At 38.0% G+C, this 27,383-nt stretch overlaps 2 protein-coding genes across 3 annotated transcripts in view; one reads left to right on the top strand and one right to left on the bottom strand.

Moving 5' to 3' along the window:
• LOC117290399 (clathrin heavy chain 1) overlaps positions 1-6,255 on the top strand; it is a 44,386-nt gene extending 38,131 nt beyond the window's left edge. The window contains exons 28-30 of the mRNA XM_033771783.1: positions 728-949; positions 1,585-1,660; positions 2,334-6,255. Coding sequence (XP_033627674.1) covers positions 728-949; positions 1,585-1,660; positions 2,334-2,455 — 420 coding nt within the window. The 3' untranslated portion in view covers positions 2,456-6,255. The remainder of the gene's footprint in view (positions 1-727; positions 950-1,584; positions 1,661-2,333) is intronic.
• On the bottom strand, positions 5,160-26,279 carry LOC117290400 (somatomedin-B and thrombospondin type-1 domain-containing protein-like). Of its 2 annotated transcripts, none has more exons than XM_033771785.1 (6): positions 26,173-26,279; positions 17,067-17,585; positions 10,387-10,575; positions 9,836-9,935; positions 8,879-8,976; positions 5,160-8,242 (listed from the first exon to the last, which is right to left on the bottom strand). In XM_033771785.1, the coding sequence occupies exons 2-6, from the start codon at positions 17,305-17,307 to the stop codon at positions 8,052-8,054; spliced, it is 819 nt and encodes a 272-aa protein (XP_033627676.1). In that variant the 5' UTR covers positions 17,308-17,585; positions 26,173-26,279; the 3' UTR covers positions 5,160-8,051. The 2 variants fall into 2 exon arrangements, with proteins under 2 accessions (XP_033627676.1, XP_033627677.1); XM_033771786.1 differs by lacking the exon at positions 26,173-26,279 and adding an exon at positions 22,874-23,016.
• Between the last annotated feature and the right edge of the window lie 1,104 nt (positions 26,280-27,383).

Below are 27,383 nucleotides of genomic sequence, written 5' to 3'. Positions count from 1 at the left end.
CCATTTTTATTTTTTGTAAAGGGCACTTCCATTGGGAATAATTTGAATGACTCTGGGAAACCTTTGCAGGGGGTACCAAAACCAAGACCAGGGCAAGACCAGAGTTGCAAACCTGCAGAAATTCTCCTGAAAATAAACAAATTTGTTCAAGTTCTGATGAACAAGCTTGACAGTCTCAATGTAATGGCACTTTTCCCTCTATAAGTATGATGTTAAATGTAATTCTTAAAGGAACACGTTGCCTTGGATCGGACGAGTTGGTCTATGAACAGCGTTTGAAACCGTTTGTTTTGAAATGCATATGGTTAGAAAGATGTTTTAAAAGTAGAATGTAATGATCCACACAAGTATCACTCAAAATTGCACGGTTTTCATTTTACGTCAAGAACTAACACGGTCGGCCATTTATGGGAGTCAAAGTTTTGACTCCCATAAATGGCCGATCGTGTTTGTCGACGAGGTAAAACAAAGAAACGGTTACAGGACGCTTTTCAAAGACAACTCGACCGATCCAAGGCAACGTGTTCCTTTAAACATCTTCCTGAATGTTGTTCAAAATGTCCCTGATGGCAAGATGCAAATGTTGGCAGCTCTTTTCCATGTGATTTCAGGCATGTACAGCTTACATTTTTGAAGACCTTTTATTAAGAGTTTGTGAAAACTTGAGCTTGGAAAATGACTGCATGACAAGACACATGATTTAACCGATTGTCTCTCTTCGCTTTAGGATGCCATGCAATACGCCGCCGAGTCGAGGGAAACGGAGACCGCCGAGGAGTTGATTGCCTGGTTCTTGGACCAAGGTCTACACGAGTGCTTCAGTGCCTCTCTCTTCAACTGCTACGACCTCTTGCATCCGGACGTCATTCTAGAGCTGTCTTGGCGCCATAAGATCATGGACTTTGCTATGCCGTACATGGTGCAGGTCATGAGGGAATACCTCTCAAAGGTAAAGCAATGATTAGGTGTTTTTTAAGTACCAAAATTTAACACATCACTCAAGTTCTTGTGGCTAAAAAGCCTGGTTCATTTTTTCTGCGAATGCGAATGACACCAGAACTAGAGTCAGGTGCACTAGATTGCCCCAAATACACAATTACTTTGTTTCTAAATTGTTTTTTACCCTCTTAGATTGATCACTTGTTTTGTACTGTTTTGTTACCAGGTTGAGAAACTGTTGTTATAACTACCACCAGGTTGATTACCTTTTCTTTCTTTTTTTATCACCAGGTTGATAAATTGTTGCTTGTAACTATAACCTGGTTAATAAACTGTTGCTTGTAACTATAACCTGGTTAATAAACTGTTGTTATAACTATCACCAGGTTGATTACCCCTTTTTTTATTTGTTTATCACCAGGTTGATAAACTGTTGCTTGTAACTATCACCTGGTTGATAAACTGTTGTTTTACTATCACCAGGTTGATAAACTGTTGCATGTAACTATAACCAAGTTGATAAGCTGTTGTTTTAAACTATCACCAGGTCTATAAACTGTGGTTTCCAACTATAAACAGGTTGATGAGCTGTCACTTGTTAACTATAAACAGGTTAATAAACTGTTAATTTTTAACTATCACTAGGTTGATAAACTGGCAGCTTCAGAGAAGGAGAGATCCGAGGAGAGTGAATCAAATAAGAACCAACCCTTGGTGTACAGTAAGTCATCTCAATATCTAATCTGAAAAATACCTCCACCTATTAAATATCTGATACACTCCAGCAGGTTGCCAGTTCACGTCTTGAGGAAAGTCTATTCTCGGGGCCCAATTTCTGCTTAAGCAGAAAATATTGCTTGACAAGTTGTGCATGGCATAAAAGAGCAGGATACCAGTCACAAATGGTACATGTGCCGTGGTAGTTTGGATGGTAACGCTATTCTGATAAGCAGAACTTGAGCGTACTTGGTTAATACTGTTTGTGCTTAGGCAGCTCTATGAGACTGGGCCTAGGTAAGCATGGTCATGTGACCAACTGTAAACCATTATGACTGTCTAGACTGTTAAGGTATTTATCAATGGTAAGGTTTACACAACCCTAACTGGAACATTTGAAACTTTGTCTTTTGTGTTATATAACATACGTAAAAGAACCAAGTGTACTTATCGAATGAGACGGGATCACCTTGGTGTTTCTGGCTGGATTGGCAGCATATTGCGCCACAGCACCTTATAAACTATTACATGGTGCTATGTGAAAGGAGCAGCTCTCATAATCCAAATGTAGTCCCACATACCTTGCAGGAAAATACTGAATGTTGAGGCGCCTTAAGCGTCACTGATATGCATGCTATATAAGAAGCCACTAATATTTGAATGTTTCTTCTCCCCAGATGAACCCCAGCTGATGCTGACGGCCGGTCCAGGCATGATGATGGCCCCTCCCCAGATGCCCCCCATGGGTGTACCCGGAGCGGGTATGATGGGGGCGCAACCGGGCTACTATGGCATGTGAGAGTAGCGCTTACAGTAATTGAACTAGAGAGTCTCACAAAAGGGGGAAAGAATAACCCATTCAACCGCCACTTCTTAGTTCCTTGGAGAGGGGTAAAGCATTTGAGGGGGATACTGCAGCCAGGGGATGGGAGTCAAATTTCTTGGTTTTCAAAAAAAAAAAAAATTGATTTGTGCAAAAAAAGATCACAAACTCAAATCACAAATTTTTGAAATGAGTGTTTAGTTTGCTTCAGTGTAAAAGTTGAGTGGGTTCTTTAAAAAAAAAAGATTTTGTGTTAATTCAATTCAGTGAATTTCAATCTAAGTGATGGTACAGTTGTCTTTGCTTCTATAAAAATCTAACCCCCCCCCCCTCTTTTCTGGAAGGCGATGTTAAGGTCGAGGCGGTTATTTTTTCCCCCCTATACTATTTTTGTTCGTCTGTCTGTAAATCCCTAGTATAGAGCTATATAATAATCTCTGGCATATTATTGGTTTGTTCACAAAGAGGTGGGTTTCGTACCTTGAAGCTCAGGGGTGATCAGAAGTGGGTTTCATATCTTGAAGCCCAGGGGTGATCAGAAGTGGGTTTCATATCTTGAAGCCTAGGGGTGATCAGAAGTGGGTTTCATATCTAGAAGCTCAGGGGTGATCAGAAGTGGGTTTCATATCTTGAAGCCCAGGGTTGATCAGAAGTGGGTTTCATATCTTGAAGCCCAGGGGTGATCAGAAGTGGGTTTCATATCTTGAAGCTCAGGGGTGATCAGAAGTGGGTTTCATATCTTGAAGCCCAGGGGTGGTCAGCTTTTTCCCCAAAGCCACTGCTTTGCACGCATAATTACTTACTAAAACAGCCAGATTGCAATGTTAAAAGTGTATTATTGCGGCGGGTAACTGTTTTCTAGGTGGCAGATGTTATTCAAGTCTGGGGCTCTGAAGCGATTCCCTCCCATTCAACTAAAAACATATTTCAACAGTTTTTTGGCGATATTTTAGTTGATGAGGTAATGACAGAGGTGCTTGCTGGTTACCCCTTGTGGATATTTTACATGGCTTATGTTTGTGTGCAGCAATAGCCATTTGCTCATGATTATTACATTTGCGGACACAATTCAAGAGTATGCGCATCAAATAGTTTCTACTTCAAGATACCCTGTGTATGCGTAGATTCTTTATGTTATCGTAGATTAGTGCTGCTTCGCAACTCTTTATATGTGTATATATATATATCTAAATTTAAGGCGCATTTTAGCCCCCGCCCCAACGCTTCCCATTCCTCATCCGTTATCGTCACACTGTACTCAAATGTGTTTGCGTGTTTATTGTATAGCTCTAGAGGGATCTTTTTTCTTTCCTGACCAAGGAATTGAAAAAGTACAAAGAAAATTAACTGTTTTTTGAAAATTTTGTTGGGTGTGGCAGTTCAGGTTTTAGCCCCAGTGTGCTCAGCTGATGTTCCGGGTAACTTGGAAATTGGGTTTTTTCCTGTGTTGAGTTTATTTTATTTTTTGTTTTTTTTTGGTGAGTGATTGGTGAGTTTCGTCATTCAGATGTCAGTTATTAGTCCAATTGTGTCCGTGCAGGTTAATAATAATTGGCTTTATAAAAAAAAAAAGGAGAAAAAATGTAAAAGAAAAAAAATAAATACATAAATGTAATGAAATATATTGGGGTAATGTAATATATTATAACAAATACTGAATTGAAAAACACAATAGTCAAAGAAAAAAAATTGTTTAAAAAAATTATATAAAGGCAAGAATGAAAAATATGATAGTGTAGACTGTAGAGAACTGTAGTGGCTAGAAACAAATGTATTCATTTAGTGTAGAATAGAATAGATCCCTAACTGGTGTTTTTAATTGTGATTACGAATTGGTTCAAAATGTCAGAATCCAAATTGGATGCTTTGAGCTTTTAAGCCTGGTACCATTATATATTTTCTGTGTGGGAGTGATATTTTTGTATAGATCGAAGAAAAAAAATAATTAAAGTCATTCCATCCATGCAAAGTGAGCAGGACCCAATTTCATAAAGCTGCTGAGCACTGATAAGATCTGCTTAGCATAAACAGGCTACCGGTCAAAATACTGTACAATGTTCCTGTAGATTATGACGGGTTCCCTTTGCTTAGCTGTTTTCATCTGGTAAGCAATATTTGCTGCTTAGCAGTTTTATAGATTGGGAAGTAAGTAGTGAAATGGTCAGTTTTGATTGGTTAAGTGGAACATTCCTTAAACAGTGTTGTGGCTTTTTGTATCAGCCTATAAATATAGCACTATTCAAGTCTTGTAGTGTTTAGAGTGTTGGGGTTTATCATTTAGAGTCAGTCCATGTTCCACAATCACAAGGAAGGAGGGGTTAGAACTAGAGTGAAATTATTATTGAAATGTTTTATTGAAGCATGAGTGCAGGGGAATTCGTTATGGCGTTATAGGACAATGTTAACCGAATGAGAGGTTTAAAACAATTGTATGTTAGCCTGCCGTATGTATTGACGACTTTGGGACGATTGATTGAGAGAATTTGTGGGGTTATCTACAAATAATTTAAGGACTTTTTTTATTTTTACGAAACACCAATCACATAGGTCGGAGGTTAGCTGAGCACACTGAATGGGTCAGGGGTCATGTTGATCCGATCAGGATGTAGGATTTATTTTGAGAGTTAATTTCAAAATTGAATGGTAACGATGAGAACGAGCGAGGCGTGTAGTTTGTAGATTTTTGTATTGTCTGATAAATTAGTCAAGTTAGCACAAGTTTTAACAAAGTTAATCGTTGTCATTGGCAACTGTGATGTCTCTCTCTGATGGTATCAGCCTTGTAACATGGGAAGAACACACACCGAATTCTGCTCCCAGAGAAATAACCTCATCTCAGTCGGACAAAAATCAAGTGTTTGGTGGGATTTCACTGGTTTATTCATATTATATTGAATATTAGGAAACAAACTAATGTATGTTCCTAATAAAAGGTGGAAAAGCAGAATACCAAACCTGAAAACATAAACTGTGTATTTCAGTGTATGAAGCTAATGTGACATTTTCTAAATAACAAGATACAATAATAATAACAAGATACAATAATTGTAATAGACCTTTATCACGGTGTGGTCATTTGATTATACTCCATCCATATCATTGTAACCAAACTGAGGCTGGACGAAATAATAGTCTGGTGCCATTCGCAATGAATGTTAGCATTCATTACTGTTATTGGAAACAGGGAACATGTCCGCGATGGTGACTCCGTGATAAAGGTCTATTGTTAAATTAGACTGGGAATTTATAATGCTGTACAGACTTGCTGCTTTAGCTTACTGCGCAGTCCGATTTCTGCTTTCAGTGTTCTTTGTGTTGCTGATTTTACAATGTTGTTTAAAATCACAGACGAACGACCTCAAATTTATTATTTCTTAGCTAAGCGATTTTGTAGTAGGTAAATTCAAAAACTCTGTGACAGAGGAGGAGCTAGTCTATTTAGATTTCAATCAAACTCTGTTTAATTTTAGCAGTTGAAGGTGTTTTGTTTTTAGAGAACCAATTAATACCGTAGTTGGCATGGTGTACAATCACACTTAGAGAGTCAGTTGAACTTTTGTTCTCAGATGTTGGAGATCATCTTTCTTGTAATCACCCTCATAGTTACACAAATTCTGTTTAAAAAATGAGGTGCTTCAGTCCACTGTCATTTCATAAATGAGCATCTTGTCAAAACATAACAGTGGCAGCAGATGTGTTTAAAAAGCAAAAATCCAAAGTTGTTAATAAACGTTAACATTGTTTGGCTGTAACATTAATAACCAAAAAAGCATATAGTTGTTACAACATTACAAAAGAATGTACTATAATATTCAGTTGTTTACCTAATGTTTTCAGTCACAATATATTCAATGTATTAAAAAAAAATCTAAAGCACAGTTTCTAAAGGATTATTTAATTTAATTTAACCAAAAAAGCACCACCATCAGAGTGTAAATCACATAACTATGTAGAGAGACCTTTTTCATATTGTGGCCATTGTTGGGCTCCCTGTATTACACACTGGCGTTTTCAGTATGTTTCTCATACACATGAAGGGACCAGACTAGTTTTCCCCTTCCAGCCTCATTATGGTCTGATGTATTTGTATGGTTGGAGAACAGTGGCTACACCATGATGTAAGTCTACACATTCTCTATCTATCCGAACCCAATAGTAACACACATTAGTGTCGCTCATTTCAATAGTAATCTCAATTTGTTGTTTTTTGTACAATGTTAGTTTGGAGAATTTGTCAATCTTGTGATTAATTTTTGAAGTATAATTTGTGCCAGATATTATTATATACAATTATCCAACTATTAAATGACTCTTCTATGGGGTCAAAGAAAAAGTAAATTTTATTTAGTTCAGAGCTTTTGTTTTTAAGTTGTAGTTTCTAGTTTGTGGAAGACTGTTGTGTTAATCCACATGCAAGGTGAAAGGTACTGAGCCAATCTAGCTCCCTGATATTATGTTTTTAACATCTCTTCCTTTTTGTGACAAAATGATCAAATCTACACACAATATTCTACAAGATGGTGTGATTTCAGTCATAAATATGTCTATAAACGACAATTTATACAAACGCCAACATTTTACCAAATAAACACAGTTGTGCTATACAGTTCTCTTCAAATTAAATCACTAATGCCAACCGCACAGAATTGGATTCCATCCAAAAAAGGTAACACTGCCTGAAACAAACTTATTCCGCAGATTTCCCACAAAATATTACTTCATAATTTTCTCATGAGTTGTTTACCTGGGTGGAAATTGTGAAATTGTTTTACAAACTACCTAAATCATGCCTTGAGCAAAGTTAATGCAAAATATTGTATGTATCAAAATATAAATTCCGAGTTTTCGGTCCCAATAAGGTGGTGACGTAATCTTGAATCTAGATTCGTAAAGCCAGTAGGCCCTACTTTATTAGTACATCGTCCTTAAATACACAGCATTGATTTAATTTACTAAAAGACAATACATTCAGAAACACGTGGTGCTAAAAAAGAGTCATTCTACTCGCGCCCGGTAGTAAATAAAAACGGTTAAATAGCAAACAAGAACTTAACAGAAAGTTGATGCAGCATAGAAAAGGAGGAGGTCAAGTTATTTACTAAAGGTACAATGGCATTGTTCAATACATTTAGAACCAGCAATATAAAATTTATAAGACCTAATTTTAAAACGAGATGGTCTACTTTAATAATGAGTTATTCTTTACATAGCTTAAACTTAAAATACTAAATTTAGTAATTTGCCAACATTACTGCCACAGATATGCTTCGTGTAAGAACATTAAATATTGTTAAATTAGGGTAACATTTGAAAGGTATCCTTTTTATTATTTCAAGGAGTATTGCTAAACATTCCTGAACTTTTAGTCCAACTTTAGTTTGTTTGGTTGTTTTTTGAGAAACTACCATTTGATTTTAATTCGACATGAAAAACGAATCTGTTCCAACCACAGAAGTGATGGCCTAATGCTACTCTCTGCCACATCAATGATAGAAAAGGTGCATGGTTCAAAGAAAAAATACGGTACCACCACTTGGCTAAAAAATGTTAATTCCTGATCAAGTTTGAAGACTTAAATAAATATGAAATCCGACCCTGTATTGCACTTGCATTTCTCCTCTATTGATGTCCGAACCCACCTACCGCGGCACTTGGGAAGATCCAGGGCGGCCCAACGCGATTTCTTTCCCTGGATGCCTTCTCCTCGACACCGTCCTTCGCTGTTGAACGCTGGTTGGTCACACTCCGCACAAACTATTGTTCCTGTTATGAGTACAAATATGTTTTTTTTTTTAAACATGCGCTCCCAACATTTTAATAAAGAGTGGTTTGACAATGGTATTTTGGTATCTGTCCGTGTGAACACATTGTATAATGTGTGTGTAAATATACACATTAATAATTGCCTTGTATTTTAATAGCAGACGATAACTTCGGGTTAAACACCGGTGCCTAGAAGGTGTTTATAGAATGACAACATGATTTCTGAAGACAATAAGCTTTGTGAGTTATATTCAGGTCTTATTTCTATTGTAACAATTACGGTTCATAATCAAACATATGCATTTTTTCACACTTCAGTATCCGCATAAAAATTACAAGCGAAATAGTTTATTTTTAATCTCGGAAATCCTTCTGACTATCGTCCACTGGCGGGTAGATTTTTGTGGCGGTAAAAAATTTATTTTGATTAAGTGACCCGTGTCCGCCGGACTGTAGATGTTGCAAGTGAACAGTCAATACAAATTGAGAAGAATGGCTGAAAGATCGACTTTCATGCTCAACACATATTGACTACAATGTTTATAGGCCGTTTCAACATTTGCTTTTTGTGGAATTTTGGAGTGAAACACTGGAATATAACCGAATTTACTTCAAATTTTCAAAGCGTCGTGGTACCTTTTTTGGCGAAGGTGCTCCACTCTGTGTCATCACCATTGGAACGACACTTCTTGTTCAGTCCAGTCAGCTTGAAGTACACACAGTAACTGTTGAATCTGTGGATGGTGTTGTGGGGGGAAGGTTAGTACATTGTTTAAAGTTGTCAGTTTGTCTTACTATTTTCAGACAATAGATTATGACGGCAGGGTTAACCAAAAATATTACAGTGGCCAAGAAATAGTGTGTGTAAGGAAGGTTGAAATTATCAGCGTCTAATTTCAAAGGGCTGCCTAGAATACTAAAAATATGCTAAGCACAACGAAATGATGCCTGACAGCAAAATTTCACCAGCCAAACTACCGTGTCGCACCATTTGTAATTAGTATCCTGTTCGTTTCTGCTAAGCAGAATTTGTTAAGCAATGCTTTCTGCCTAAGCAGCCCATTAAACTTTGACCCCCTGAATAAAATTCCTTCCAAAAGTAACGGCACGACCTTTGCAATGTAGGCCTATTTCACATTGGATTTTGGGTCTTTACTGTGACTGCAATATTAGTCGTTCTACACTTTCGGAACAAACAAAAAAAGTTCACAGATTTACAAATAACTAACAGGGTTTACAGAAGGTAGTGGTAAAATACTTCTCTTGAAATATTATTCCATGAAATGCTTTACTTTTTGAGAAAACATTAAAACAATTATCAAGTTCTTGACAACGAGAATTACGGATTTATAGTAAACACATGACATGACACGGCGAAACGTGCGAAAACAAGGTAGGGTTTTCCCGTTATTTTCTCCCAACTCCGATGAGCGATTGAGCCTAAATTTTCAATAAGTTGTGATACACGAAGTGTGGGCCTTGGATAATACTGTTTACCGAAAGTGTCCAATGGCTTTAAGAAAAACTTATTACCCTTTACAATAATGCATTATAATGGGTTGAATAGAACTTCAAAATAAATGTGACACTCACGGTTTGTACCGGCCCAGACTAATGAGGAAGTTTGTCATAAGGTTCAGATCGGGATCATTTCTTCTCTCACTGGCAGAATATGGAAGGAGAAGTGCAATACCTGGAAACGAGGAACACAAAGTCAACCACTTTAAACTGTTTCTGGCTGCCATTCGATTTAGATTTCGGGGAAAATAATTGTATGGGTTCTTAATTTGTGATGGAAGCTTTGCATGGTGGATATGTAAACCAACATCGTATAAATCTTTTTTGGGGGGAAGGTGTTGTCTCTGAAAAGAGCCGTTGTTGTGGTCTCGACGGTTACAGTACACTCTGTTTGTCTTCAGGTTCATGGACTTTGGAAAAAGAGTATTGCGGTCTCTGCGAGTAAAGAGTGGAATATTTTGTAAAGTATAATCCAGAACGATGATCATCGTGGTTGATCTGATGTCAATGATATAGCGAAATGGCAGATCTTTTGTACGGTGTTTCTTGTCAACAGAACGCCTTAAATTGATCTAAAATAGTATTACGAATATAAAGTGGTGATTTGTGAATATCTATTATTTTACCATTGGATGGGAGCTCACTGGCGTCACAAAAGCTTGAAAAGCATGCCCTCATTTGGCGAAAAGGAGGACACTTCTCTCCAGCATTTTCTGAGTCCTTGATCTTGTACCGTCTTCTCTCGCTGACTCCCACACCACACAACACGCTGCATCCACTCCAGTAACTCCATGAAGATACTACACAGTCAGTGGCTGTATGAGGAGGGGAAAGATGAGGTAAAGGACAGACATGATGTGTGGACAGTCAGGTTGGCTCAGTGGTTTCTGTCCATGACTTTCACCTCAGTGAACCCCGGTGTCAGATGCAATTGTGTCTGCCATGCAATATTGTCCGCTCCGGACACTTTTGCATATGCAATCGTGTCCGGGGTTATGGGAAAAACCGTCCGGCGGACATGTACATGACTGTACATGTACGTGCGCGCGTAAGCGAACGTGCATGCACTGAACCTACATAATATGCAGCATGAATATTCACGTATTTCATGATTGCAGCGAATACCCAACGGCCGAACACTTCCCATCGCATTCATGACATGCACTTATATTAACTTGTAACAAAATGGCGAACGTGTTCCCGTCGACCAAGGGCGTTTAATTTACTGCAAGGACGGTTTTGCACGGGGGCGGACACAACTGCATATGCAAATGTGTCCGGGCGGACACAATTGCATTATGCAGCAGCGTCCGGGCGGACACGATTGCATGATGCAAAACCGTCCGGCGGACATTATTGCATATGCAATATTGTCCTCCGAATAGTATTGCATAGAGGACATAATTGCATGCGACACCGGTTCGAGCCCGTACCAGAGCCTTGCATGTGGATTTTGTTTTCAGTCCCTTCCATGGACTAAAGGGGGTATCCCTTCCACGTTTAAAACCGATCGTATTCTCCATTGTATTCTTTGCAAAAAAATGTGTGTGATGTTTCTGTTAGGATGCTTTGCTGACTTTATAAAATTCAGATTCAGATCCATGAGGTTTGTGATAAGAGGAAGAGGGGACATATTTTGGTTTAATCGTTTTTTGATGATTTGGATGAAGACCCTTAATCTTGCTGGCTTTTAAAAACGACAGGGAAAAGAGATGTGTGCAGTGAATTCTGATGAGATATAATAAATATATATATAAATAATAAACAACGAGGCGATATGGGGAGACATAAAAAAAATTATTTAAACACTTTGACTTAAACTTTGTTTGTTTAAGCAGTAAATATACTTGGAATCTTTTTTGAGTGCACACAGGGAATTATTTTTCACTTTTTACTTGTAAACTGCGATGAAATAAACAAAATGTAAATTGAATTGAAGTTAACCTCAAATGCGACAGAGGACCACTGCAGCAAAACGGCAAAAACATGGGAAGACAAAGTAACTAACATAGCACAAAATATTGGTGGCTAAAGGTTGAGAGAAAAACGACAATTTGAGTGTGAGAATGAATTAAAACTGAAAATCGTTGTTTTGTTTAGGACCTGAAATAGTGAAAAAGTTAACAAAAATAAACAACAAATTTGAACGGAATTGGTGGCATGAAATGTCCAGATTAAAAACAAATACGAAAAAAAAAGATATGAAAAGTTTTGAAAACAAAAATTAAAAAACATTAATCGCGTAAATAGTAATTATTTTTCTAAATTCCTGATGCAAGCTTCACTTGATTCGATTGCAGACTCGAAACGAGTATCCTGACACCACCAACTTGGTAAGATTTTAAAGCCAACCAGTCACAATATGTGGGCCACGCCAATAAAAAAAAAACCCTTAACACTCAATTTAATAATAGACAAAATGTTCACCAGAACTACATCTTTGGAGTCTAACTCCCACTGATTTCAAAATTCCCTTCCCGAAATATCTTCCTAAAAAAACGCTCTGCCTTGAAATACTTCACCCTGAAGTATTTATTATTGCATCAACACTCCACGTGGTGTTTTTAAGATGTGGGAATCGTTGATGTTTTGATCCCAATAAAACGGCTCGTGCTGCGTCTACTCGTGTCATTACCCTGGATCCCTCAACAGCTGCCCCAAGGTTAAAGTGCCTTGCACTAGGCACCCTCTGTACCCAGTATTTATCTGACTGTGGCCCCCCTCTGGGAGATTTTAATATGTACATTTTTCTGCCAATGGGGGAGTTGTTAGAAAGCTATCATTGTACAAAATGACAACATGGTTTAAAGGAGGTCTTGTGTTGACGAGAGTTTTGACAGGAGTGCTTCGCCCTTTTGCGCTGTTGGGCGCTGAAAGTAATAAAGCAAGAACAACGTGACAACTTCAGATGCGCACATGCTTTGAGCCAGACGTCATGAGAACCCTATGGATGAAATTTTGCGAAACCTATACATTTTCTTTGTTTCATGACGTGACATTCCATAAGAGCTCGGGGTTGATCCATAAGAGCTAGGGTGCCGGATTTGAGTGCTATTTTACGGTCAATCTTAAAAGAAGCAACTATCAAAATTATGATCCTGTGAGCAAGGCACCCTCGGTTAGAGGTAAATAGAAGGTTGTTCATTGATATAGACCTTATCGCAAATACCAATGCGCAAGCGCAGACTGTTAAATGAGGTGCATTGTGGGATATATATGGATCAAATTTGGATACCAGCTAGACCACAATGCACCTAATTCCAAGCTTTACGCGCGCGCCCCGGTATTTGCGAAAAGGTCTATACCGTGTGCACCGAGCGTACGTATGTAATTGCGCGTTTAAAGCCGGGTTCATACTTCCTGCGAATGCTTCGTGCGATGCGAATGTCATTGCATCACAAAGGGAAATGGAGCGCGTACCGATTGTTGCGTCACCAAAATTCGATCCGCATTCGCCTTCGCAAGAAGCATGGACCGGGCTTAATAAGGTCCATTGATCTCTAGGTCCCAATGATCTCTGTTATAATTGACGAGGTTGATGCATTCAAAGGACATAAAAACACGCGCACAGCGTGGGTTAAGGTTCTTGTCTTGTTTACAAAGTTTCGAGTTTCCACGCAATCCTACAAAGGCTAATCATCCATCATTCATTTTATTGCGAACCTTTATTTTGACAATAATATTGTAACCGTGTATGTTTCTTTTTTTTTTGGTGATGGAACGTGTGGGATGTAGTAACAGCAATGCAGAACATTTTAGATCAGACTATGTTTATAGATATAAAGTTGGCGATGAAGGAATACTTAAAGGTGAACATATAGCATTGGTACGGTATTAATTAAAAGGTTTGTCTGAATTCTGAAACTTCAGTTGGTTGTGTACGTGGGGGGAACCAGGGGACACCGCACGGACAAGCCAATCCAAAGGCCCTCATCAAGGGAGTGATTCGGAAAGAGGTCCTGGAGTAGAGAGTCATGCCTACATGTCTACTTTGTCGCCACCTGGGCCCGATTTCATAAAGCTTGTAAGCACAAAAAACTAGTAAGCACAGGAAAATGCCTAGCAAAAACAGGTTACCAGCAAGTATTCCATATACAGTTTACACTGTTGCGACTGGTGCCCCACTCACTTTTTGCTTAGCAGAGAAATTTGTCAAGTAGTATTTTCTGCTAAACAGCTTTATGAAATTGGGCCCTGATGGGCACAATATCATAAAGCCCGTAAGCACAACAACTTGAAAAGCACACCAAACAATTGCATACCACCCTGAATAGCATGCAGTTACCAATGCTTCGACTGGTACCCCACTCATTTCTTCCATTTGCTCAGCAGGATTTTCTGCTTTTGTTACATCTTGCCCTGGGCCCAATTTTATAAGCCCGTAAGCACAACAACTTGCAAAGCACACCAAATCTTGCTTAACAAACAATTGTCGTACCAGCCTGAATAGCATGTAGTTACCAATGCTACGACTGGTACCCCCACTCATTTCTTCCATTTGCTCGGCAGGATTTTCTGCTTTTATACAGCTTGCCCTGATCTCTTTGACCTGCTTCTCCCAAGCTTGCACCTCATCTAACTCAGTTCTTCGAGTTATATTAAAGGCAGTGGACACTATTGGTAATTACTCAAAATAATTATTAGCATTAAACCTCACTTGGTAAAGAGTAATAGGGAGAGGTTGGCAGTATAAAACATTGTGAGAAACGGCTCCCTCTGAAGTGGAGTAGTTTTCGAGATAGAAGTAATTTTCCACGAATTTGATTTCGAGACCTCAAGTTTAGAACTTGAGGTCTCGAAATCAACCATCTAAACGCACACAACTTCGTGTGACTAGGGTGTTTTCTTCTTTCATTATTATCTCAAAACTTTGATGACCGATTGAGCTCAAATTTTCACAGGTTAGTTATTTTATGCATATGTTGAGATACACCAACTTTGAAGTCTAGTATTTGACAATTACCAATAGTGTCCACTGCCTTTAAGGGTTATCGCAATGGGATGATGTACATCTGGCGTTGCAAACGTCATCTAACTGTTAACAACATACATAAAGTAGTAGCTACTTTGAAAGAGATATTCTAAGTTTAAATATTTGGCACACTCGAAAATTGAAATCTCGTCTCGGAATGTTGGAATCCACACGTTTTGTTGTTTCAAACACCAAAATAGGACCACACATTGGTGAGAGTGTTTTTATAACTGGCACGGGGGTTTCGTTTGAATTAAAATAATGTCACAAAGCAGGAAAGTGAGGAGTGATTCTAGCCCAATGACGATTCCTCTGTGCTTTACACAAGACACTGAATATGAGACTGGAAGGCCGCCAGGGCTAGGAGAGATTCCAACTTCATCTTTTAACAGGCCATCTCGTATCTCGACCATTTTTACAGGAACCAAACTACCGCGCCATGCAAAGAGAACACACTCCAGGTAGCAGATACCAAAGCCGTATGGACTGTAAAAGGGGGTAACCATGTTTCCGCCCTTGGAGTAGGTGGCAACGGCCTCTGGAATAAAATAATTGTAGCCCACACCTTGAAGTGGCTTTCAGGCCTTGTGTGTCTTGCAACTTGCATAACAAAATATAAGAAAAAAATGTTTTATTGGGCATTGACTGAATTGTCGGCTATGCGGATATGCGGCTGATCGCTGCGTCACCGTGCGTTAAAGTACACATTACGACAACATTGTAGTTACAATAATGTAGTTTTGGATTTACGATCATAAAATTATGTCCTAACACAAATTATGTTCAAAATTTTGATCTTATTTAAAATATTAGACTAACTGTGAACATTTTCTTCGTGGAGATTACCTGAATCGCCGCGTCACATACGTTGCATGAAGTATAAAGGACGTATATGATTATGTGTTGTGAAGCTGCTACTTCGTGGACAGCCTATGCTATGACAGGCACTAAAGGCTAAGCCCAAATACCAGCACTCAAATCGGCAGAATTTTTAAGTTGGACATGTGATGCAAGACAACTTGATCCCCCCTATATTCGACGCACCAATCATGAACTCGCATTTAAAAGCAAAATCCCCATTTTAAATCAAATACACTGCTTCTGCATGATCTCGCTACTCAAGTCAGTGGAACGGGATAAACATTCTTGAAATTACTCGCACACATTAATGGGCTGACATTAATGACACGCACAGTGGAGAATTTTAATCAAAGAGAGGAGTATGCCAGGCATTTACTAATAACAGCGTAGAACTGGCGGAGCATCCTGCATGAGTTCGTATTGCCTTCAACACGAATGTTCTAATGTCATGTTTAACACACTCACTCAATCATCTCAAATGTGTCAGATCGAGGTGGGGATGTTTGCATTAAGTTTGTGGTTGTGGTGGTGGTGGTTGTTTAACTTGTTTTGCAGTGTTAGGTTTGGTGGTGATAAAATAATATGACGGTTTTTGTTTGGTAGGTTTTTCGATGACGAGGATTTTAGTTTGAGTGTTGGAAAGGATATGGGTGTTAACGCGCGGTTTGTGGACAATTTATGAAATGTTTTGTGTTTAAAGTTTTGATGGTGATGGTGTGGTAGTTGCTGTAGTGTCCATTGATGGAAATCTTCTGGAGACAACGTTGGTATGACGATGATAACTATTAGGGCACATCACGGATTATATGAAAAGATGAATGTGATGATGTTTCTGCAAAAATTAGCACATGAGATGCGGTGATGCACACAGTTTAAAGGCAGTGGACACTATTGGTAATTACTCAAAATATTTATCATCATAAAATCTTTCTTGATTACAAGTAATGGGGAGAGATAGATGGTATAAAACATTGTGAGAAACAGCTCCCTCTGAAGTGACGTAGTTTTCGAGAAAGAAGTAATTTTCCACGAATTTGATTTCGAGACCTCAAGTTTAGAATTTGAGGTCTCGAAATCAAGCATCAGAAATCACACAACTTCGTGTGACAAGGGTGTTTTTTTCTTTCATTATTATCTCGCAAATTCGACGACCGATTGAGCTCAAATTTTCACAGGTTTGTTATTTTATGCATATGTTGAGATACACCAACTGTGAAGACTAGTCTTTGACAATTACCAATTGTGTCCACTGTCTTTAAGATGACTTCATAAGAAGTGACAACTTTAGTGATCTATACTCAAAACTCCAACAGTGAGGTATTGCAGTGATCATTACCTTAGATTGCAATATGATCGAACAAGTACATTAAACCCTTCCACAGGCTTAAGGTTCACAATCTGCGAAGCCATATTTTTTAGATCAAGTATAATTTTTGAGGTAATGAAGTATAATTAAGAGATTGATATTCTTACCTGGGCATGCAGATTCGTAATCGGAACAGCAGTCGCTACTATCCGCACACGCCCCGTCGCAAAAACAAGTATCATGGTAGTAAGCGGAGTTCACCCTGTAACCTTCCGTCACACAGTTTATATCCTTGCCTTGACAACAAAGTGCCCCTCCAAACTGCCCCCCGTCCCGGCAAGATGCCCTCGCCACCGGCAGAAGAAGATGGCTCCACGCCAGACAGAAGCACAAAACTAGGGGAATCATCTCAGCCCCGTTTTCACGAAGAGTAAACAAGAAAATATTTCCAGGGTTGGAGAAGGAAATCCGACTGCAAGGTTTGAAGGCACTTGTAAAGTCTATCCTGTGCAGCTGCTCGGTGTCACTGGTGAGGTAAGGAGAGCAAGATTTGGTCGGTTGGGTGGGCGGGTGTGACGGGGAGAGTTCTACGTGGGAAGCGTTTGCGCGCGATAGACACAACTCTGCTCTCCCATTGGTCAGTATGCGTTACACAGTGACGGACGGCTCACTTCAACTTTCTCTGTCTGTGGTATCAAAGGAGAGAGAAAAGGGTTAGGGTTTTTAGAACTGAGATAAAAGAGAACTTACATTCCGATGTTTTTTGCAGAGAGGAAATGCTTAAATGGCTTATGAAAATGCCCGAAAGGTGCGATAAAAATATTATGTATACGTTCAAAACAACATTAAATTGTCAACAAAAACCAACGAATGAACACATTTTATTATTTAAGAGATTGCGATGGGAGAATACAATTAATTTATGAGTGATCCCTTTCATGTCAAATAAGAAGAAATTTTCCACATGAAATATCCCTGCTACTAATAAATAGTTTAACTTTATAATCTTTAAAAACTAATATCAAATAAAAAACTACTGACTAAAATGAACATTTTGTTCAACGCCCTCCACTTCCCCCCTCCGCCTAGAATGATGTGCCTCGATCCCTGACTTCCCCAGCAGAATCAGGGCATAGATTTGTTATTTCCCGGCCTCAAGGAGAACAAACTTGAGGCGTAGGAAAAAAAAAAAGAAAAAAAACCTGAATTCTCCAGGCTGCAACATATCGTCCATTGTAAAGACAATGTGTCAAACGGTCACTAGTCCCAAAGCCACAGGTCTAAACAACTTTATTGGAACCTACATCACTCGATACCTTTGTCAAATAACTCGAACATGTACTATTTGTTTTCTTTACAATTCACTAGATGTTTGAGTTACATTTATTTATCGCTCACTTGAACAAGATTTGATATGACAGGGTTAAAATGTCTGATTCATACGCAAGTTATTGTCGTTGAGTTGGTTGTTTAGTCACGTATACGTTTATAGATTGATATGACTGGTACCTCATACCGAAAGAAGTGGGTCTCACCCACAGACCAAGGGTCGTATACAAATGTAGAGCAATGGTCCTTGCTAAGTCACTGGTATCCTGGGCACTGGTCACTACTGATATTTACTAAAAAACGATTGTAGCATAAATACTTATAACTTGGTAATGAGTATTTTAATGGAGAGCTGTTGATAGTACAAAACATTGTGAGAAACGGCTCCCTCTAAAGGGGTAATTTCTTACTCAAATAATCAAAGACTTTGGCTAAAGCATTATTTCGGCATCTGAAAACATCTGAAAGCAACAAGGTTTTTTTACTTGCATTATTCTCTTGCGACTTCGACGACCAATGTGTCCACATTTTCACAGGTTTGCTGTTTTTATACATGGGCTGTGATGTACACCTAGAGAGAATACTGGTCTTTGACAAATACCAAAAGGTGTCCAGTGCCTTTAAGGTGTTCTATGTTTTCTATCTAGTTAAAATTGTGCATCAAAAGTAAATTCACTTTACAGTTGATTTTATTCGGATACTTTAGGACTTCGGTGAAGTTTCATATCCAAGTTGTTTTATATTATGAATTTATGCTTGAATTGTGTTGTGTAGACCGTTGCACATTACATGGCCCTATTGTGATACCTGACCAAAGCAAACTAGTTCCATTCAGAACCAAGAGGGATTAGCAACGCCAGTCCTTAACTTGAATGGCAAGCTTGATTGTCTCCCAAGCTGTCAAATGTTTACTTAAAAGATTTGAATAATTGACCTCAATTGTCGACAAAATAAAATAAGCCTCATATTTTGGGTATTCACTCGCTTTGAATGTTTAGTGTTCATAGCCGAAGGGTATATTCTATAATGCCCCCAAAAACATTTTAAACTTCACCCCTTTCCAGGTGTCAGTTTGAAGTATACAAGAAACACACAATCGTATAAAAATATATGCAGACAGCAACTGAATAAAACTCACAAATGTGAACTGACAAGTTTGGGCTAAACCTCGTTACTGACGTCCCCCCGAAACGACACACCAAGAAAAGAAAAAAAGGAATTCATTTCAAACTCCTTAATCTGACATGTGCTTAGGATATAATACTAGAGAGTTTATGAACTCGTTAAAGTGGAGAAAAAATTAAGCTCCATTTTGAAAGAAATATATTCCCCGCGGTGGTCCTTTTTAGAGTGTTTGCTATTGCAGTATACTGCATTTCGGGAGAGTTTTCTTTTGAGCTCAAGCCCGGAACAAAACTCAAAACAAGAATGCCCCCGTAGCGGCAGTGTCAATACAATCCTACCGGGAGTTTGTGAACGTAAACCCCAACTGGATCACAGTTTTTGACCTTTATCACTGTCGAAAGTACCCCTCAGAGGGTAGCCCCCATGGCAAAGAAGATTGTACCTATTTAAATTCGATTTATGGTCATTGATGACCCAATAGTGGGAAATGGACGGCTTTGGGCGCCACCCCTCGGCAAGACGTTGAGATCATTTACTCATGATATATTTTTTTCCAAGTGCCTCATCTATGGATGACGAGAAAAAAATAGTTTGCTTCAAGACACAACGTCTGATTTAGATATCTAAAATCACAAAAATGTGTGCGACTATAGGATGTTTTTTTTCCTTTTATTATTTTCTTGCAATAATAGTCTGATTGTTGTAATGTGTGGAGGGAACTGAATCATTGCTGCATTCACAGATGGTGTTGGTTGTCAGATGAAATAATATTTAGCAATAACATTAAGAGAAGAAAAACTAAATTCGACCAAATTATTGTGGTGTTCATGAGTTATGATTGCATTTCATGAGGAACTGGCCTGCCACTAAGATGTGAATTTTCTGGTGTGCTGTCGTTGTCCATACAATTATTAAAACTGTTATAAACACAACGAATCAAGACTACATGTCTACATTCATTAGTCACTAAAAGGAGCTTTATATAAAGTAAATTGTTGCTGTATATTGTGTATCCAACCGTCTGGACTTTCTTAAAGGCACTTCTGGACACGCTTTGGTAATATTGTCAAAGACCAGTATTCTCACTTGGTGTATCCCAACTTCTGCATCAAAATAACAAATCTGTGAAAATGTTGACACTCAATTTGTCATCGAAGTTGCCAAATTTTTTTTTTTATGCAAGTCGCCAGACACTCAAGGCCTGAAGGTTACTTCAAAGTGTGGGCCTAAAAAGGCTTCAGGCCTGAAGTCTTTTAATATTTGAGTTATAAATTATCTCTTTCTCTCAAAAATTACGTAATTTCAGAGGGAGCCGTTTATTACAATGCTGTATACTATCAACAGCTCTCCATTCCTCGTTACCATGTTAGTTTTTATGCTAACAGTTATTTTGAGTAATTACCAAACGTGTCCAGTGTCTTATAAAGACAGTGGACACTATTGGTACTTGTCAAAACCAGTCTTCACAGTTGGTGTATCTCAACATATGTATAAAATACCAAACCTGTGAAAATTTGTGCTCGGTCGGTCGTCGAAGTTGTGAGAATATAATGAAAGAAGAAAAAACACTTGTCACACGAAGTTGTGTGCTTTCAGATGCTTTATTTCGAGACCTCAAATTCTAAATCTGAGGTCTCGAGATCAAATTTGTGGAAAACTACTTCTTTCTCGAAAACTACATTACTTCAGAGGGAGCCGCTTCTCATAATGTTTATATTATACTACTATAAAAAAAAACTCTGCCCATTACTCCGACGTAATCAAGTAAGGTTTTATGGTAACAATTATTTTGAGTAATTACCAATAGTGTCCACTGTCTTTAGGCTAAATGATAATTTTCTTTAAAAAAAAAATATTTTGGGGTCATTTTATGTGCAGGCGTTTAAAACAACTAACAACTAAATATTGAAAGCGCAGCATTTCGGATCAGTGCGGACAATCCTAAGTATACACTTGTAAAAACAGAAAACCGTGTGGGCGCCGAAAGTTCACCGAGCGTACACCATCACACCGTCGGCGCCGTAACGCTGCAGAGAGCCCCGCGTGCTAACTCAAGACGACCCGCTGAAATGGAATTCTCGTCCCAATGTTAATAAAATTGAAATCAGTACCACCACCACGAACAGCACGGCCACAGAAAAAAAGTCAACTCAGATTTAGTGAGTATATAATCCCAAAGGTTAACAATTAATTTGATCTCACGCCTAGCTGTGGTACACATCGTTATGGTCATTAAGCCCTGATGTAATGTGATGGCTACATGTACGCCCTACGGCGTTGAACTATTACTTGACTATGAGGGTTTGTGCCTAAAACGTCTGGGAAGATGTCTCAAGTTACCTACTGCTGCTGTTGACTTGAGACAGTTTTTATTATTATGATTTTAAATCAACCATATAAAGATGCTGATGAACGCCTACAAGCAAAGTTAATTTAAGACCTTTAACTTTTACTGCATTAAAGACTGAATATTAGATAATATACTTGCCTGTCATGTTTTAAATTATTGAACATTATTTCAAACACAAGTCAATCATCTGATGGTTATAATGGTTTTATAATTGTAGTAAAACAAATTCTTGAATATGTTTACGAGAGCTCATACGAGATTGGGAAATCGTTATGGAAAACGAAATAAATTTACATAATATCTTTGTGAGAATTATCTTTGTTCGTTAGGGAGACTATCTTGTTTTAAACTTCTCCACATTAAAACCAATACTGTTCCTATTAATCGGAAGTGTTTTTGTCTACTGAAGCGAATAAGACCAGAGGCGACAAATCACAAAGTTTTAAGTTCTAAGAATCCAGCTTTTTAATTTTCATTTTGCAACAAGTATTTCGTGTTCAACCTTGTAATACGAAACAGACAAAAAGAAGTGGTATAATCTTCAGACATTACTCATGTTGCTTCCCATCTTTTCAAAGTAACTTTGCATAAACTAGGCATCAAGTAATGTTAAAAGGTAAAGACACTTGACACTATTGGTAATTGTGAAAGACCAGTCTTCTCACTTGGTATCTCAACATATGCATAAAATAACAAACCTGTGAAAGTTTGAGCTCAATTGGTCGTCGAAGTTGCGAGATAATAATGAAAGAATGCTTGTTTCGAGACCTCAAAATCTAATTCTGACGTCTCGAAATCAAATTCGTGGAAATTAACTTCTTTTTAGAAAACTACTTATACTATCATACTCAACAGCTCTCCAATACTCGTTACCAAGTATGGTTTTATGCTAATAATTATTTTATTTGCAATTATACATTCCTTTTTACTTGAAGATTGCAAACAGTTTTCACCCAGTACAATACACGTCAGATCAATCTTTTAGTCCTTCAAACATGACTTCAAAATACTTAACAGCTCGGTTGCTTTCATTACCGAACAAACCCCAAGCCAGATGAAAATGTCTCCTCTCAGCCAAGAGAAATTGTTCTCGATCAAAAAAAATTATGTCCGAAGATATTTCTTGACACCAGCATGACGAAGACAAGTTTGATAAAGTTACTCACGTACCTTCAAATTGTGTTGATGCCTCCAAGAATCAACTCCACGTTAATTTCTCTTACAAAACAAATTCTTTATCCTCTAAAAAGTAGTAGTAAAATTCCCTTGAGAACGGGGAGATGTTTTCTGAAGATGGAGAGCTTGCAGTCTTCTTTCTGGCCTCCACGAAAGAATGTGGCCGCTGGTAATCAAATATCACTGGTATTGATACGAGATCATTATACCTAAATGCCAAAGTGTGACAACTGTTTCCACACCAGCTGGGCGTGTGCTTTATGTATCCAGTTAGTTGTGTATATACACCGGGTAGGGGCAATGTTATTTGTAATCCCTTGAACTATTTTGGGCGAAGTATAGTCCTGTTGAATTGAATTGGTAAAGTTGTTATACTGGTATACTCAATCTTTCAAAAGTCAGTTATGTAAAACAGTATTTTGTTTTAACCAATGGAATATAATACCAACTTCGTATATTTGGTTTGCGGTAACACCATGTGTGTATCTCTTGCCAGGTAGCGTTTGTTCTTAGAGAACTGTCTTGTTATTCTACTGCTGCGGAGTAGATAATCGGAGGTTCGGGAGACTTCTCAGTTCTGAAAAGAACTGTCCTGCTTTTTAATTATTACCAGGGCGGATGGTATAGAAATAGGCTGGACTACTACTTTAGCTTATAGGATCGTAATGAACTGATACTGCCGCGGAGTCAGTTCTGAATTGGTCTCAACGTTTCGACTAACTTGCTCGTCAGGAGACTGACTTCCTCTAGAAAATACCAACTTCCTCCATCAATATTTAGAGAGGGATCCCTGTTGAATTATTTATCTGTCATCAGACACAAATAAATCCCTTTTCGCATAAAAGACAAATAAACAAAAAAACGAAATCTCGAAATGAACCCGCTGCGTTGGGATCCGCATGTGTGGGGGCGTGTGGTGAACCAAATTTTGCGAAAATAATTTTTTTTAAACTATAAAAAGTACAACGAACTGTTTTGGGTTTGTTTTGGGTTGTTTTTTTTGCTAGGAAATTCGCAGTTGAAGTCGCTACATGTGGTCAGAAATACGGTATGCCCCTTTTCGAAACTGCGGCTTAATAGACTTCGGGCTCCGGCTTGAGATCCGTCCTCCTCATTGTATAAGCGCGCCGATATGGAAAGCACACGCCTTCCAAAAAAAATGAGCGAGCCTGAGCCCAAAGCCCAAGCCTAAAACCCATGATTTCGAAAAGGGGCTATGACCGATTACGTCGTCTTAAGTCAATATTTTGTGTATTAATTCCCAGTAAGCCAATATTAACGTTGCAGTAATGCCGCCATACAAATGTTATGCAGAAAATCAAATGCTATACACATTTACAAAAGAACGGGATTATGTATTCTTTGGAAGGCAACTATATAACTTCTAACCAAAATGGACACAATGTTTACCATTATAATGCTTGCAAACTAAATACACATTAACTTAATGTTGTCTGCACAGTTAAAATTTACCCATCTCAAAGTAAGATGTTTCACAACTTTGATTATTACCCCGATGACATAAAAAAAAAGTTCAACGAGTTTTAAATACCTTTACACTCATGTTAAAAACAGTGGACACTATTGGTAATTACTCAAAATAATTATTGGCATAAAACCTTACTTGGTGACGAGTAATGGGGAGAGGTTGATGGTATAAAACAGTGTGAGAAACGGCTCCCTCTGAAGTGCCATAGTTTTAGACAAAGACGTGTTTTTTCCACGAATTTGATTTCGAGACCTCAGATTTAGAACTTGAGGTCTCGAAATCCACCATCTAAACGCACACAACTTCGTGTGACAAGGGTGTTTTTTCTTTCATTATTATCTCGCAAGTTCGATGACCGATTGAGCTCAAATTTTCACAGGTTTGTTATTTTATGCTTATGTTAAGATACACTAACTGTGAAGGCTAGTCTTTGGCAGTTACCAATAGTGTCCACTGCCTTTAAGTATGGGAGTAGAAATTATTGAGAGTTGAAAAAATAGTTTCAACTAATGACTTTCCCTTCTGGACAAATGGTAATATTGAAATAATATGGTTATAATTTGTCAAAGACCATTATCCACACTATATTGGACCGTCCCCTTCACGATTTATAATAAATCTATGGAAACTCAATCGGTCTTTGGAGCACGGGAAAAAAAGGTGAAGAAAAACCACAAATTTCACTGTTTTCAAGCATCAAAGCAAGATCAAAGCTTATCGTCTTATACTCATCTCTCGAAAATAGAATTTGAAGCAAAACAAAAATTCCACATTGGCCATCTTTTTAATAGACCGTGGTAACAAATGACATCACAATGTTTACAAAAGAGCAAGAGAGCCTGGACTTCATGCAAGCATGTACGATTTGTACACAGCTCAATGGCAGAAAAGCATTGAAGGCACAATCTGGACACTATTTGCAAATACTCAAAATAATTGTGAGCATAAAAACTTACTTGATTACGAGCAATGGAGAGCTGGTGATATAGTATAAAACATTGTGAGAAATGACCCACTCTAAAGTAATGTAGTTTTTGAGAAAGAATGTAATGTCTCCGATGTGTGTTATAGCACAGACTGTATACTCAGTACTTTCCCGAGTCCTGTGAAAAAAATATCACAGGCATGTTACTCCGGTGGGATTCGAACCTACGACCCTTATTATTCTTTATCCCCGATGTAAATTTAACATCTCTTTTAGGTAATTTCTGGCTAAAATATTTGAATTTAATTCGAAAGCATCTGAAAGCACACAACTTGTGCGTCAAGGGTGTTTTTCTTCTATTATTCTCTCGCAACTTCGACGACCATTTGAGATAAATTTTCACAGGTTTGTTATTTTATGCATATATGGATATACACCAAGTGAGAAGACTGGTCTTTGACAATTACCAAAGGTGTCTAGTGTCTTTAAATCTGCTATTTTACGGAGATAGCACTGTGTTTGTTATAACTTTTGTATTAATGTGGATAGTGTTACATAAAATAACGATTTGGTTCAAATCAATTATGAATTCAAAGAAAAGTACAGTGAAGGCCGTGCCACAATATACAGACTACCAACCTTTATCGTTATAAGAAACTTCATTCATAATTTTCTTTTGTACGCAGTGCAGTTGGTTGCCTCAAAGCTGTAAAAATTGCCCCGTGTGACATGGCCTTCAGGCGTGAAATGTAATGATATAAAAAATAAGCATGTACCTAAATCGCACCCTAAATGCAACGTTTTAGATTCTTTGCGTGTAATTTGTTTTCAGTTGAAACTCCTAATACTGGTTTTTTCCTGTGTACCTTATAAACTTACCAAGTCTCGAGGCTAAGTTCTCGTTCGATCATTCAGCTACGAGTCCACACGGGGTAACCGTCGGTACCAACTTTTCCACACTCCCGTTCTCGAGGGGTCCATACGCCGAAAACTCCACAGGTCTCATTATTAATTTTGTTCACTATACATGTTGATGCAAACGCTTCCAAGAGCTGTCCGTGACAGAACTATTATCCACCTTGGTGTTCCCATGTATTACAAAAACTTGTGCCGTTAAGTAAACACCCGGGGATAAACTCTCAACTTTTTCCTATTTGGAAAAGTTCTTCATTATGAAAATACGTACGACCCCTTTACTCACAGTTCAAGTATTCAATTAAAAGGCGCGAAAATATTTTGACTCGGTGACTTCGCAGCAGTTGGGTAAATAAATTTATCTAGAAAAAAACTAGACACACAAAAATAACCACAGCTTCTTTCGCGCCACAAAGACTTGCACTTTTGTTTTCAAAATGTTTTCCAACGGCTGTTTCAGTCTACAACGTTTCTACATGAAGCAGGATATGTTTGGAATGTTGATAGTGGATTAAAACGTACTTGTGGCAACAGTCGTCGTGTGTCATGGCGGATAAATCCCACTGAGATGTGTGGACAACATTATGGTTGCGTGATAGACATATTTTGAAAGGCGATTCTTACCACAATATTAACACAATTATTCATAATCCCAACACTTTATGGTCATGATGTTATTTTAAACAGGAGGAATAAATCCATATAGCTTTGAATGAGAATTCTAAACACCCATGTTTTATTAGCAACTTAAATCAAAACAACTACAAACATACTAACAGCAACAACGACAGTAGTTTGCCAATCAAATTTCGACCGGTGTGACACAACACAATAATTTCATTCAAGACAGTTTAATAATCTTGGTGTGATTTTAGCAATACTGGTGACAAAATTTAAATATAATTTATTTGGGGGTTTTCCTTTAATGTTGTGCACTCTTGTAGCTTTTACAGTTGTGTCGTTTTACCTTCTGTAGTCTAATTTTTAATTGAACAATAAACCTAAAATTTATTGAATTGAAATTTGATTTGTTGATATCATAAAATGATTCAGTTAAAATGCTATCAGGATTTGTTATCATCATATCAAACTTCGAAAAAGTTTCCTCTTGCACCCACACATAACTTAGATTGCCTCATTCGAAATGAAGACACACAGAGCCCAATTTAATTAAG

This window comes from Asterias rubens, chromosome 5 (assembly GCF_902459465.1).
Source record: "Asterias rubens chromosome 5, eAstRub1.3, whole genome shotgun sequence".
Taxonomy (NCBI): Eukaryota; Metazoa; Echinodermata; class Asteroidea; order Forcipulatida; family Asteriidae; genus Asterias; species Asterias rubens.
Note: the sequence above shows the minus strand (reverse complement) of the source record. Positions and strands in the feature narration are given on the sequence as shown.

Coding starts and splice junctions, on each gene's coding strand:
- LOC117290400 (XM_033771785.1), bottom strand. CDS start 17,307: ATGATTCCCCTAGTTTTGTGCTTCTGTCTGGCGTGGAGCCATCTTCTT. Junction 10,576..17,066: donor TTACGAATCTGCATGCCCAG/GTAAGAATATCA, acceptor CTCCTCATACAG/CCACTGACTGTGTAGTATCT. Junction 8,977..9,835: donor AGTCTGGGCCGGTACAAACC/GTGAGTGTCACA, acceptor CACCATCCACAG/ATTCAACAGTTACTGTGTGT.